The 15,174-nt window shown below is 32.2% G+C and overlaps 1 protein-coding gene across 1 annotated transcript in view; it reads right to left on the reverse strand.

Annotated features, from left to right (window-relative positions):
* SI (sucrase-isomaltase) overlaps nt 1–15,174 on the reverse strand; it is a 99,156-nt gene that overhangs the window by 58,741 nt on the left and 25,241 nt on the right. Inside the window, exons 13-15 of the mRNA XM_024763611.1 lie at nt 10,896–10,980; nt 9,838–9,955; nt 2,983–3,154 (exon numbers count right to left, since the gene is read on the reverse strand). Coding sequence (XP_024619379.1) covers nt 2,983–3,154; nt 9,838–9,955; nt 10,896–10,980 — 375 coding nt within the window. The remainder of the gene's footprint in view (nt 1–2,982; nt 3,155–9,837; nt 9,956–10,895; nt 10,981–15,174) is intronic.

The following is a 15,174-nucleotide window of genomic DNA, read 5'->3' on the forward strand; positions in this document are numbered from 1 at the left end:
TTTTTAAAAGTTTTTCTTTTTTTTTTTTTTTTTTTTTTTTTTTTTTTGTGGTACTAGGGCCTCTCACTGTTGCGGCCTCTCCCGTTGCAGAGCACAGGCTCCGAACGCACAGGCTCAGCGGCCATGGCTCACGGACCCAGCTGCTCCACGGCATGTGGGATCTTCCCGGGCCAGGGCACGAACCTGTGTCCCCTGCATCGGCAGATGGACTCTCAACCACTGCGCCACCAGGGAAGCCCAATGTACTGCTTCTTAATCGAAAACTCAACACCTATGATTTGACTTTTCCTATTTATAATATATTACTGTAGGAGTAAAATAGTTTTTAAAAAATTGCCAGATGTATGCTCATATATAATTGCATTCCTCATCATTCAAGGACCCTCCAGAGGGGGAAAAAAAACCAAAAAACCAAAAAAAAAACTATTATCCTTAACTTACCCTCAATATTTACTGTTTACAAGCATTTCTTTATTTTTCTAAATAGTATATATGTATCTATAAACAATATATAACATTGTTTTGCATTGCTTATTAACTTTGTATAGATGGCATGTTGTATGCATTACACTGTATTTCACTTTTTTCTCTGTTACTTTTGTGAGATTCAATTATGTTAATATGGCTGTAGTTCTCTATTGTATGGGATCCCATCACTATAAAACATGCTTCTATGAAGTGTCTATATAGATTTCTTTGTGAATATGTAAAATGTAGTCTTATTCTGTAATATATATGTGTATATATATATATATATATATAGGATTATTTTCCTGATTTATTGGAAATGTACATTGTTTAATCAAAACTGGTTGTTACCATTTATAAGCAGTCACAGTACGTAAAAGCTGCCATTGCTCTATTTTCTTGCCAATTGCTGATATTTTCAGACTTTTAATTTTTATCACCTATATATATTAAATGTATCTTACCAAAGCTTTTACTTGCATTTCCCTGATTACTAGGAAAGTTGAGATTTTTTTTCATATTTTTATTGAATCCATATGGATTTCTCGCTCTATAGAATTGCTTGTACATATCCTTTGCTAATTTTTCTACTGTTTTTACCTTCTACAGATTTATAGTAGGTTCTTCAAATTAAATACTAATCATTTGTTGGTTACACAAGTTGAAAATATAATTTTCCAGTAGTAGAAACGTTTTATTTCTAACTTTTTAAAACAGACTTTTGATGAACAGAAGTTTTCATTTTGTTGTAACCAAATTAATGTATCTTTATTATTTGTGCCTTCTGTGTTCTGTTTATGAAATACTTCTCTTAACCTAATGTCATAAAGTTACCCACTTACATTTTCTTCTAAGATGTTTAATTTTCACACATCGATTGGGTATGAGGTGAGACAGAGAGCCATTTTACTTTATTTTTTAAATGGATAATCAATTGTCCATATGAATGGTTGATACTTTCCTCACTGATCTACAGTGATAGTGCTACCATTAAACAAATTTCCATTAATGTACGGGCCCATGTCCTATTTTGCAATATTAATCTATTTGAATATTCACAGTTAAGTATCATTGTGTTATATTATTATTTTATCTGGTAAGGCAAATACTTGTGTTCTTCTCTACTCCTTTAAATTGTATTGTCTTCCATATGAAGTTTAGAATAATCTTTTATATTCTTCAAATTCCCTGTATAGTTTAAATTGGAATATCGCTGAATTTGGATAATAGTTTGGGGAGAATGCATATTTCTAGTATATTGAGACTTCTTTTCCACGAAAATGGTATATCTTTAATTTACTAAGTTATTAAAATTTCTCTTAAAAAGTCCTACACTTAGTTTGAATATTTACTCCTGGTTATTGTGTATTAATTAGTTGCTATACTGTATAGTATAAAATGAAATACATCTTAACATTGCTTATTTTTTTCTTCTTTTTTTGCACAAAACCTGCCATGTATTGGTCTATTTTATTCAAACTTTCAGAGTCACCTTTGTACTTTGTTAACTTTTCTCTAGAGACATTGCTTTCATTGCATCCATTTCTTCTCTTATTTTCATTACCTACATCTTTAGGTTTATTCTGCTTTTCTTTTTCCATCTTCTTAATTCATGCCCTTCATTAATTAATATTCAACTCTTTGTTTATAATCTAAACATTTAAGGTCAAAATTTTTCTTCTAAATACCAATTTAGCTGATATCCCACAGTTCTGATATGAAGTACAATTGTTAGCTTTCAGTTTTAAGGTTTTCCTCTCATTTCCATTCAGTTTATTTTGGTGAATCATTTGGTAATGTGCTTTTTTACTTTCCAAATTCAAGATGCTATGTATGTGTGTGTGTTAGCTTTTTTTTGTTGGTTTGCTTTTGGTTTTCATTTGGTTCAATGAATATGAAAGAATAAATGAACAACTATAATTTTCTAAATGTTTTACATTTATTTTGTTATGTAATGACACTCTTTAGTGTTGAATATGAAATTACATAGTTCTTGTTTTTGCTTGATATAGAGACTTACCAAATTTCTTATGTTTAGAATTGCATATATAAGTTTTCTCTGCTTTAAAAATTTGAAAATTTTCTGTCATTATTTTTTATCTTTTAAATAGAGGAAAGAGCTTTATTTTTTTAACCTAAACTGACAGTCTAGTGTTTTAAATATATCTAGACTTTTGATATTTACTTTTATTACAATCCCAAATTTGGATTTTTCTCTACCATTTTCTCTTTATATTTATTATATAAGCTTTTCTATACATTGTTTATACTGACATTTGTTTCATGAATTAGTTTGATTTGATTGAATTTTCTTCATTCTGTTTTTCTATTCTAATGGCTTGAGTGTTATAGACATCATCCACAATCTTATTTTCCTCATAAATTCCTTAGGAATAAAGACTTAAATTTTCTGTCACATACCTTTAATCATTTTATTGAAAATCATTGATGATAATACTACAAAATTAATTGTAATTACAGTGTTTATAAATAACATGGTATAACACCACTTACCAAAGGTATTCCAAACAAACCAAACTCCAGCATTCCTGTAATAGACCATTCCATTTGTTCCCAAGAAGCAGTATTGTCTCCTAACCAATGTGCAGCATAGCTTCCAGATCCAGCAAAAGTTGACCGGGAGAGAATAAAGCTTCTTTTATTAGGAAAAACTTTTTGTACAGCTCTAAAACAAAATCAAATTAATAAATAACATTTACTTTAAAATAATATTGATTTTATAAATTCTAAAATCTTAATTTCAATGCATGTATTACAGCTCCTAGAGCCAAGCCATAATATTTGCAACTATTTTACCAATATTTTATATTAATTTTGTATTTAACTATAAATATTTACTTAGTTAAATGCATTCTGATCAAACACAGAGAAAAGAAATCTTCTAGAAAAGACTTAAACTTTGAATAATATTCTTTACCAAATTAAGCATGTGCTTTTTTGTATCCACTCAATATTTGTTTTTGAAATGTATGATTTAAACACATTGAAATCTCTTTACACTACAAAATATTTTTACAATACAAAATATAGTAATCTGAACTTGAACACAATACACATTTTTGTGGTTCAATGATGTTAATTATACCTTAATATCTGCATTTTCAAATATTATCAAGCAATGTTGAAATAAAACTAATATATTTGACAGGCATTTTATTTTGTTCTTAGAAGTTCCTCATCCACCAATATTGGCATTATTCATCTCACCACTATTGGTACCTCAATGTTGTTGACAAATTTTTTCCATAATTGGAAAATAATCAGAAAAAAGATAAAAAAGTTTAATTCAGTATCTAAAGTTATCGACTACCATAGTAAAAGTATAATAGTATTCTCATGTGCTTTTTCTATAATATTACTTATATATGAACTATAGTGCTCTTTATTCTTTCTAGAATTTACTTACTTATACTCCATGACATATAATGCTCTGTTAAGTAAACAAACACTATGAAGATACTGTATAAAATTCTGATATCATGGTATGATCTGGGACCAAATATGGTTTTGAATTAAAATTTGAATACAGCTAATTATGAGAAAATTTTAAATTTATAGACACAGAATCTGGTTTTTATTAACTATAGCATTATAGGTCCTTATACTATGCTTGGAAAAGAATAGGCAATCAATATATGATTGTCCCCTTCCTTTGTTTTGTATCATGCTCCTTTTTTATATACAAGCAACACATTCCATTAGAGAATTAATTTGTGAGATAATACATAGAAACCTATATATTAATCGAAACTCTTGTCATTTTTTTGTTATTTATTTATTTATTTTTAACATTTTTATTGGAGTATAATTGCTTTACAATGGTTAGTTTCTGCTGTATAACAAAGTGAATAAACTATACGTATACATATATCACCATATCACCTCCCTCTTGCCTCTCACTCATGCCCCCCCTATCCCACACCTCCAGCTGGTCACAAAGCACCAAGCTGATCTCCCTGTGCTGTGCATCTGCTTCCCACTAGCTATCTATTTTACATTTCGTAGTGTATATATGTCAATGTCACTCTCACTTCGTCCCAGGTTACACTTCCCCCTCCCTGTGTCCTCAAGTCCATTCTCTACATCTGTGTCTTTATTCCTGTCCTGCCCTTAGGTTCTTCAGAACGACGTTTTTCTTCTTAGATTCCATATATATGTGTTAGAATATGGTATTTGTTTTTCTCTTTCTGACTTACTTCACTCTGTATGACAGACTCTAGGTCTACCTACCTCACTACAAATAACTCAAGTTCATTTCTTTTTATGGCTGAGTAATATTCCATTGTATATATGTGCCACATCTTATTTATCCATTCATCTGTCGATGGACACTCAGGTTGCTTCCATGTCCTGGCTATTGTACATAGAGCTGCAATGAACATTATGGTACATGAATCTTTTTGAATTCTCATTTTCTCAGGATATATGCAGAGTAGAGGGATTGCTGGGTCGCATGGTAGTTCTATTTCTAGTTTTTTAAGGAACCTCCATGCTGTTCGCCATAATGGCTGTATAAATTTACATTCCCACCAACAGTGTGAGAGGGTTCCCTTTTCTCCACACCCTCTCCAGCATTTATTGTTTGTAGATTTTTTGATGATGGACATTCTGACTGGTGTAAGGTGATACCTCATTGTAGTTTTGATTTGCATTTCTCTAATGATTAGTGATGTTGAGCATCCTTTATGTGTTTGTTGGAAATCTGTGTATCTTTTTCAGGAGAAATGCCTATTTAGGTCTTCTGCCCATTTTTGGATTGGGTGGTTTGTTTTCTTAATATTGAGTTGCATGAGCTGCTTGTATATTTTGGAGATTAATCCTTTGTCAGTTGCTTCATTTGCAAATATTTTCTCCCATTCTGAGTGTTGTCTTTTGGTCTTGTTTATGGTTTCCTTTGCTGTGCAAAAGTTTTAAGTTTCATTAGGTCTCACTTGTTTATATTTCCATTTCTCCAGGTGGGTCAAAAATGATCTTGCTATGATTTACGTCACAGAGTCTTCTATGTTTTCCTCTAAGAGTTTTATAGTTTCTGACCTTACATTTAGGTCTTTAATCTATTTTGAGTTTACTTTTGTATATGGTGTTAGGGAGTGTTCTAATTTCATTCTTTTACCTGTAGGTCTCCAGTTTTCCCAGCACCACTTATTGAAGAGGCTGTCTTCTCCAACATATATTCTTGCCTCCTTTATCAAAAATAAGGTAACCAAATGTGCGTGGGTTTATCTCTGGGCTTTCCATCCTGTTCCATTGACCTATATTTCTGTTTTCGTGCCAGTACCATACTCTCTTGATTACTGTACCTTTGTAATATAGTCTGAAGTCTGGGAGCCTGATTCCTCCAGCTTCCTTTTTCTTTCTCAAGATTTCTTTGGCTCTTCAGGGTCTTTTGTTTTTCCATACAAATTGTGAAATTTTTTGTTGTAGTTCTGTGAAAAATGCCATTGGTAGTTTGATAAGAATTGTAGTGAATCCATAGATTGCCTTGGGTAGTATAGTCATTTTCACAATGTTGATTCTTCCAACCCAAGAACATGGTATATCTCTCCATCTGTTTGTATCATCTTTAGTATCTTTCATCAGTGTCCTATAGTTTTCTGCATACAGGTCTTTTGTCTCCCTAGGTAGGTTTATTCCTAGATATTTTATTCTTTTTTTTTGCAATGGTAAATGGGAGTGTTTTCTTAATTTCTCTTTAAGATTTTTCATCATTAATGTATAGAAATGCATGAGATTTCTGTGCATTAATTTTGTATCCTGCTACTTTACCGAATTCATTGATTAGCTGTATTAGTTTTCTGGTAGCATCCTTAGCATTCTCTATGTATAATATCATGTCTTCTGCAAACATGACAGCTTTACTTCTTCTTTTCCAATTTGGATTCCTTTTATTTCTTTTTCTTCTCTGTTTGCTGTGGTAAAACTTCCAAAACTGTGTTGAATAATAGTGGTGATAGTGGAAAACCTTGTCTTGTTCCTGATCTTAGAGGCAATGGTTTCAATTTTTCACCACTGAGAACGATGTTGGCTGTGGGTTTGTCATATATGGCCTTTATTATGTTGAGGTAGGTTCCCTCTATGCCTACTTTCTGGAGGGTTTTTATCATAAGTGGGTTTTGAATTTTGTCAAAAGTTTTTCTGCATCTATTGAGATGATCATATAGTTTTTCTCCTTCAATTTATCACATTGATTAATTTGGGTATACTGAAGAATCCTTGCTTTCCTGGGATAAACCCCACTTGATCATGGTGTATGATCCTTTTAATGTGTTCTTGGATTCTGTTTGCCAGTATTTTTTGAGGATTTTTGCATCTATGTTCATCAGTGATGTTGGTCTGTAGTTTTCTTTCTCCGTGACATCTTTGTCTACTTTTGGTTTCAGGGTGATGGTGGCCTAATAGAATGAGTTTGGGAGTGTTCCTCCCTCTGCTGTATTTTGGAAGAGTTTGTGAAGGATAGGTGTTAGCTCTTCTCTATAGTTTTTATGGAATTCGCCTGTGAAGCCATCTTGTTCTGGGCTTTTGCCTGTTGGAAGATTTTTAATCACAGTCTCAATTTCAGTGCTTGTGATTCATCTCTTTATATTTTTCATTTCTTCCCGATTCAGTCTTTGAAGGTTGTGCTTTTCTAAGAATTTGTCCATTTCTTCCAGGTTGTCCAGTTTATTGTAGTAATCTCTCATGATCCTTCATATTTCTGCCGTGTCAGTGTTACTTCTCCTTTTTCATTTCTAATTCTATTGATTTGAGTTTTTTCCTTTTCTTGATGACTCTGGCTAATGGTTTATCAATTTTGTTTATCTTCTCAAAGAACCACCTTTTAGTTCTATTGATCTTTGCTATCTTTCCTTATTTCTTTTTCATTTATTTCTGATCTAATCTTTATGATTTCTTTCCTTCTTTCTACTTTGTAGGTTTTTTTTTTGTTGTTGTTCTTCTTTCCCTAATTGCTTTAGGTGTAAGGTTAGATTGTTTATTTGAGATATTTCTTCTTTTTTGAGGTAGATTTCTCTTGCTATAAATTTCCCTGTTAGAACTGCTTTTGCTACATCCCATAGGTTTTGGGTCATCGTGTTTTCATTGTCATGTGTTTCTCAGTATTTTTTGATTTCATCTTTGACTTCTTCAGCGATCTTTGGGATATTCTACAGTGTCTCTTGTAGAAAGCATATATACAGGTCTTGTTTTTTGTATCCATTCAGCTGGTCTATGTCTTTTGGGTGGAACATTTAATCCATTTACTTTTATGGTAGTTATTTATATATATGTTGCTATTACCATTTTCTCAATGGTTTTGGTTTTGTTATTGTAAGTATTTTCCTTCTCTGTGTTTCCTGCCTAGAGAAGTGCCTTCAGCATTTTTTGTAAAGCTGGTTTAGTGGTACTGAATTCTCTTAAGTTTTGCTTCCCTGTAAAGGTTTTAATTTCTCTGTCAAATCTGAATGAGATCTTTGCTGGGTAGAGTAACCTTGGTTGTAGGTTTTTCCTTTTCATCACTTTAAATATGTCCTGCCACTCCCTTCTGGCTTTCATAGTTTCTGCTGAAAGATCAGCTGTTAACCTTATGGGGATTCCTTTGTATGTTTTTTTATTGTTTTTCCCTTGCTGCTTTTAGCATTTTTTCTTTTCTATTTAATTTTTGATAGTTTGATTATTATGTGTCTTGATGTATTTCTCCTTGGATATATACTGTATGGGACTCTCTGTGCTTCCTGCACTTGATTGACTATTTCCTTTCCCATATTAGGGAAGTTTTCAACTATAATCTCTTCATATATTTTCTCAGTCCCGTTCTTTTTATCTTCTTCTTCTGAGGCCCCTATAATTCTAATATTGGTGTGTTTAATGTTGTCCCAGAGGTCTCTGAGACTGTCTTCAATTATTTTCATTCTTTTCTCTTTATACTGTTCTGAGGTAGTTATTTCTACTATTTTATCTTCCAGGCCACTTATCCGTTCTTCTTCCTCAGTTATTCTGCTCTTCATTCCTTCCAGAGAATTTTTAATTTCATTTATTGTGCTGTTCATCGTTTGTTTGCTCTTCTGTTCTTCTAGGTCCTTGTTAAACTTTTTTTCTTCTTTCTCCATTCTATTTCCAGGATTTTGGCTCATCTTTACTATGATTACTCTTAATTATTTTTCAGGTAGACTGCCTATTTCCTCTTCATTTGTTTGGTCTGGTGGGTTTTTGCCTTGCTCCTTCATCTGCTGTGTGTTTCTTTGTCTTCTCAATTTGCTTAACTTACTATGCTTGCAGTCTCCTTTTCGCAGGCTGCAGGTTCGTAGTTCCCATTTTTTTTGGTGTCTGCTTCCAGTGGCTAAGTTTGGTTCATTGGATTGTGTATGCTTCCTGCTGAAGGGCACTAGTGCCTGTGTTCTGCTGGGTTAGGCTGGTACTTGTCTTTCTGGTGGGCAGTACCACATCCAGTTGTGTGTTTTGGGGTGTCTGTGACCTTATTATGATTTTAGGCAGCCTCTCTGCTAATGGCTGGGGTTGTGTTCCTGTCTTGCTAGTTGTTTGGCATGGGTTGTCTAGCACTGAAACTTGCTGGCCATTGGGTGGAGCTTTGTCTTCGTTTTGAGATGGAGATCTCTGGGAGAGCTCTCACCAGTTATTATGTGGGGCTGGGAGGTCTCTGGTGGTCCTGTGTCCTAAGCTCAGCTCTCTCACCTCAGAGGCTCAAGCCTGACACCAGGCTGGAGCACCAAGACCCTGGTCTTCAACTTGCTGAGCCATCCTAGAGATTTTGGACTTGCCAGCCTCCATAACTGTGTGAGCCAAGTTCAGACACTGGATCAGCAGGCACCTTGATCTTGGATTTCCTGGTCTCAAGAACTTTTTCTTTTCCTTTGTGCTTAAACCTAGTTTCACTTGTTTACAGGGGGCTCAATGCTGAGGCCTCACACCTGGCCCTTCAGACCAGAGTTCCTCCTATGAAACAACTGTGTTGACACCTCAGCTTAGGGTCTCTTGTGCAGAAGCCTGAAAATCTTGTTTTTTAAAAATAAATACTTGTTTTAGAAGCATCATTCTCTCAGGCCAATTGTGAATTTCATGCTTAGAGCACATATTCAGAGATACCAAACTGAATCAAAATTTGGAAGGAAATTTTCAATTTATGAATTAAAAAAGAATCAGTTTTATTCATATATCATGTAGTTCTTGATAACTAAGTCTCAAATTTGTGAAGATTAGTAAAAGAGGCGATGCGTTTAATGCCCTAATTTTTCACCATGAAAATATTATCTTTTGTTGCTTTCCTCCTCTTGTTATTTTCCGCTATATGTAAATTACCAAATATGTTTCTAGACAATAAATATTAAAGGGCTTTCTGAGTGAAATTGCACTTACTTCTCTGTGGCTATAGCCATACTGTATCCATAGAGGCTGTGAACATCATACTGTTTCCCCCAGTGTTGCACAGCATCCATGCAAATTGTTTTGGAATACAGGATTTTGTCAAGAATATCTTAGAAAAAAATATAAGAAATAATTTCTTAAGGAATATTTTGCCATTTTAAACTTTATAATCCTTACGTGATGTGCTATGTAATACCATATTTAGTTAAAAAGTAATGAAAGGCAACAATTTATGCTAAGTTCCAGTTGGGTCTTCACCCTTTACTCTTACTGATTAACAACTACATTTGCACTTACAATTATGAATACCCTGTTTCCTAACTTCAGTAATAAATAAATCATGGAGAAAATAGACTTTAACATGCATATATAAATATATATATATTTATTATAAATCATATAACTATAGACCCATTTGAAAGCTTTATAATTTATTTAAATATAACCTAATTCCATACATGTAGATCTGTTACACAATAACAAATCATTTAAATCTCTGTTGTTCAGTTTTTATTGTGCTTTAATTTGCAGGCTTATATTGTACTGTGATAATTATTGTTATCTTTCTTCAGATGTCCTTATAATAATCTACTCCCCTCAGAGCACTTTTTTTTCCTTGGTGAAATTTTTTTTACCGATTTTAATGATGAAAAAATGCTTTTTGGAATAAGCGAGATGTAAGTATTCACATCAGGTACATCTAATAACTGCAGAGACTTAAAGCAAAGTGCTCAAGGAAAATTTTTGATCACTTAAATTATGATTTCAAACAAATTTTGTTTCTTTTCATTAATCATTTAATCATGGGCAGTTCATCAGAGGTAAAGACAAATCAATAATCTACACCAAAATTTAAAAACACGCTCCTTCTCTTAGACATAAATATTTTGGCCAGAAATAAAACAAAAAAGTAAACAAAATAGCACAGTTATTTCAGGGTCTCAAAATTATATCAAAGTTTGTGATTTAGAAATATATGCTACAATTTAGCAGTAAATAAAGATAATTGTTCTCAATTAATGGTAAGGAGATAGTTAAATGAAATTTACCAGGAGTAAAAGCTGGGTAATTCAGTTTGTTGTCACTGCATCCTTTCTTTGAACCATGAATAAAGCTGGAAACTTCATTCATGTCCTGAATGGATATAAGATAAAGGACAGAAGATTTTAAGTAATTCTAAATCATATAAGCAGAAACTCTCTACTTGTTTGTAAATATTTTATCTTAGAAGGCATATATAAGCTACCAACCTACAAACAAACTTGCTTAACTGTTCTCACTATTTGATTCCAAAATACTTCCAGCATGAACAAGTCATTATAGCGAGAAAAGTAATATTATTTGTTTTTTCATAAATGTATATACCAGATAACAGAGGGTATCTTAGGTGGGATTAAAGGATTTTTACAACCAAAATGTATGTGATTTACCTAGTTTTAATTATACATATAAAGCATTAATTATATTACATTACATTAAAAGTATTAAGCAACTGTCTTTTCTAAATAGTTGTATCAGTCTTCTCACTGTGAGCCTATCATTGTACATATTTCCAGCACATTCATTTATTCAATATAGTTTATTAATTTCAGCTGGCATTTATCTATTTTCTATGATGTGCCTTGCTAGCAGCTAGGCACAACACTTTTTGCCTAGCACACAGCTCCTACACTTTCATGAGAGAATGAAAGTGAAAAAAGTCAAAGAGCATTTTAGTATTCTAATGAAAATGGTTATGAGCTTATTGAATCCTTGGAAGAGTCTCAGGGAATCCTAGCACTCCTGGGCCACATTATGAGAACCAGTGACCTAAACATCTCTTGGAGTCAGAGTTGTGGGGTATTATGTTTATGGACTTTCTTGCCTTGTAAACTGAGGCCCCCATATTGTCTTGCTGTTTACTAGTTCTAGTCCATAACCAGTTAAGTAGAATCTTTGGACTAAAAAGGATTATTCATATAAAATCATATATTACACTATACATGCTCAAGAAATATGTATGTCTTTCTCCAACTCTGTTAATGGCACCAAAGAATTTTTGAGCCTTATTTCCCACATCTCTATAATACGTTCTTTCTGCTCTCACAAAGGCATCACACTCATTCAAGTCCCTCGTTAATTTTGTTTTCCTCAGAAGTATATTCTCTTTATCACTCTTCCCTTCTCCCATCAAAATGATGCCCAGATGGAATTAATGTGAGAAATGAAGGCTGCTCAAGGGAGAAAAGAATAAATTTCTCATTGTGAAACAGATTTTTGTTTTCTTAATAGCCACAAAGGACAATTATGTAGTTATTCTAAAGTACATATTGGGGTTATTTTACTAAAATGACCTGATATATTATATTCAATTTTGTTGTCCTATGTTCAGTAAAATTAATACAAAGAAATACTATAGTTGTACAGCCAATAATTTTAGATGAACCTAAGTATTTTTTCTTCATGAATGTACCAACTGAATTAAATTCAAAAACAGCTTCAACTACTGAAACTCATAAATAGAACTGAATTGCATTATTTTAAGTTTTAAGAGTCTTTTTCTAAACAATTTTATTACCTCTTGTATATAATATTCACCAAGGAAGTGCAAAGGCAAAACATTTAACTCTAAAATTAATGTTATTTTATTTGAACTAAGTATTTGCAAACTTGAAATAAAATTCACAAGCTCTTATAGCACTCACTCAAAATAGGCTTTATTTTATGTAATTTAAGAATAAAAGAATTTAATAAATGTAATATAATAAAATAACTTAAAATAAAATGTAATCACTTACATGATTTTAACCATATTTAAAACAAATAAAGCATTTAATATTTGATTATTTTTTATTAAAATGTCTATTTGACAAGATTATATTATTAATAGGTTAAACTTACTACTCATAATTTAATAGAATTTATTTGTATGTCTTTTAATGTATTTTGTATTTTTGCTTCTTTCAAAATTCTGAAAATATTTTTCTCTAACCTATTCAAGGATTTAAGTGATGTTATGTTTATTTAATGTCATGTGAAAGTGAATTTGATTAGTATTGTCAATATTACAGCCAGTAGATTCAAGCATTGTAAGTCATGACACAAAGGACTCAGTGGATTGATAGTAATAAGTACTCCTACAGTATTATTAAAATCATCTCAAGTCTAGTAATGACCATTTCTAGGAATTGTCAATACCATTTTTAGGAATATTTCTTTAAAATCTATTGAAAACTGTATAAAAATCTGGTGGCATTTCATAACTTCACTTTTAAACTAAATCTAAATAAAAATAACCCTATTTCAAAGAAATTTTTAAATAACTGATTTTTTTCTAAGAATCCTATAAAATGTACAGATAATATATCCAATTAAGCCCCCAGTTATTTGGATATATGAATGTGTTTGGATATATCTTCTCAATGAATTTTAAGTTTCCCAAAACTATATGTTAAATTATTCGACTTCTTTATGGAAGAATTCTGCTTGTTAGATTTTAAAGAATAAAATCATAGTAACAACATGGTCACAAAAATATGCTTACTTTTTCAGAAAAATGAAAATATTCTTTGAATTTTAAAAATACTAACGTTCTTATTTTGAAATCACAGCATTAGTCTTAATTATACCAAATACAGTAGGCTCTTATTTTTCAAATACTAGGAGATTATCTTAAGAATGATACAAAAAAAGAGAATTCAACCATAATGTGTGTTTATATGCAAAAATCTATTTTTCAATTACAATTAAGCTCATATCATTTCCCAAAATTATTGTAATATTTAAACTTAAAATTTAAAAGCATTAGCATTGAATCTAAATTAAAAATCTAGAAAATTATAAAACTAAAAATTTGACATGAAAATAAAATTTCATCAGTTAAATAACGCTGCTTTACTATATATTCATTCTGTCAGAAAAAATAATCTGAAGAAAGAAAAAGAATTTGAGAAACAACCTAGCAGTAGGGTTTGGCAATTATTCAGGTAAGAGCTAGAAGCAGAATATTCACTGCTTATACATAGCATATATTAATTCAGTGATATTTAGTGAGCTTTGAGATCATACTGGTTAGCACAAGCATTAGTCAAAATGCTTCTGCATTAGTATCATAACTACTCTGTTTTTCTCAGATGCTCCTCTTCTTCCCATCCCTCCCTCTCTTTGGAGATGAATCGTGTATTTCAGTCTTCAATGGATGTAGGAAATGAAGTATATTCTCTATATATAGCACAATCAGATTCTTTTTCCCTATCCCTAAATGTCATTTATACTTGTAACTCTGCTCTAATGGATTCAAATTTTTCCTATACAAGAAAAAGAAAGAAAGAAATGAAAGAAAAATAAAGGAAAGAATGTACTTTTAATTTAAATTGAATAATATAATTGAAATTGGAGCTAGAATTAAAAACAAAACACAAGAGCAGATTTCAATTTTTTTTTGTTATTTCTACCAGCAGCTAGGTATCATCACTGCAATCTCACTGATTTTGTGTCAAATAACAAAGCCTCTCCATCTTCATTCTATTGCCTTCATAGGAATTCTGACGGCTATGCTAACCTTCTACTCAACTCCACGTTTTCATGATGATGCAAAATAAACACTTGTAATTGACTGAATAAATAAATAAATAATTTAAATAATGACTGAATTAATAATGAGAACTTTAGGAAAGTAGAGATACTGTGATCTAAACAATCAAAAAATTTAACTATTCTCAGATATCCATTATCTCTCCTTCCAAAATTCCATACAGTTGTAATACCTTTGAAAAACATCCCTCATGTTCTCTCTGTGCTCAACATTATTACATATTTTTTTCTGAAATATACAATTCTGGGATCACCAAGTAGTTTCATTCCCCAAATATTGTTACAGTTTCCTTAACAAAAGACACTAAATCACTGACTATCATCAGTATTATTCTACATTATAAACTTTTTTTTTTTTTTTTTTTTTGTTTTTTGGCAGTATGCGGGCCAGCAGGCGGACTCTCAACCACTGCGCCACCAGGGAAGCCCTAAATTATAAACCTATCAGCAGGCATCAATAGCTACAGATATAAAACTTCATCCAAAGAAACTTTTAAAAATTAGTGTGTTGGGCTTCCCTGGTGGTGCAGTGGTTGAGAGTCCGCCTGCCGATGCACGGGACACGGGTTCGTGTCCTGGTCCGGGAAGATCCCACATGCCGCGGAGCAGCTAGGCCCATGAGCCATGGCCGCTGAGCCTGTGCGTCCGGAGCCTGTGCTCCACAACGGGAAAGGCCACAACAGTGAGAGGCCCGCGTACCGCAAAAAAAAAAAAAAAAAAAAAGGGTTTTCCTTTAAAAACTTTACCAAAAATCTA

This window comes from Neophocaena asiaeorientalis, unplaced genomic scaffold (genome assembly GCF_003031525.2).
Source record: "Neophocaena asiaeorientalis asiaeorientalis breed wild unplaced genomic scaffold, Neophocaena_asiaeorientalis_V1.1 scaffold395, whole genome shotgun sequence".
NCBI lineage: Eukaryota > Metazoa > Chordata > Mammalia > Artiodactyla > Phocoenidae > Neophocaena > Neophocaena asiaeorientalis.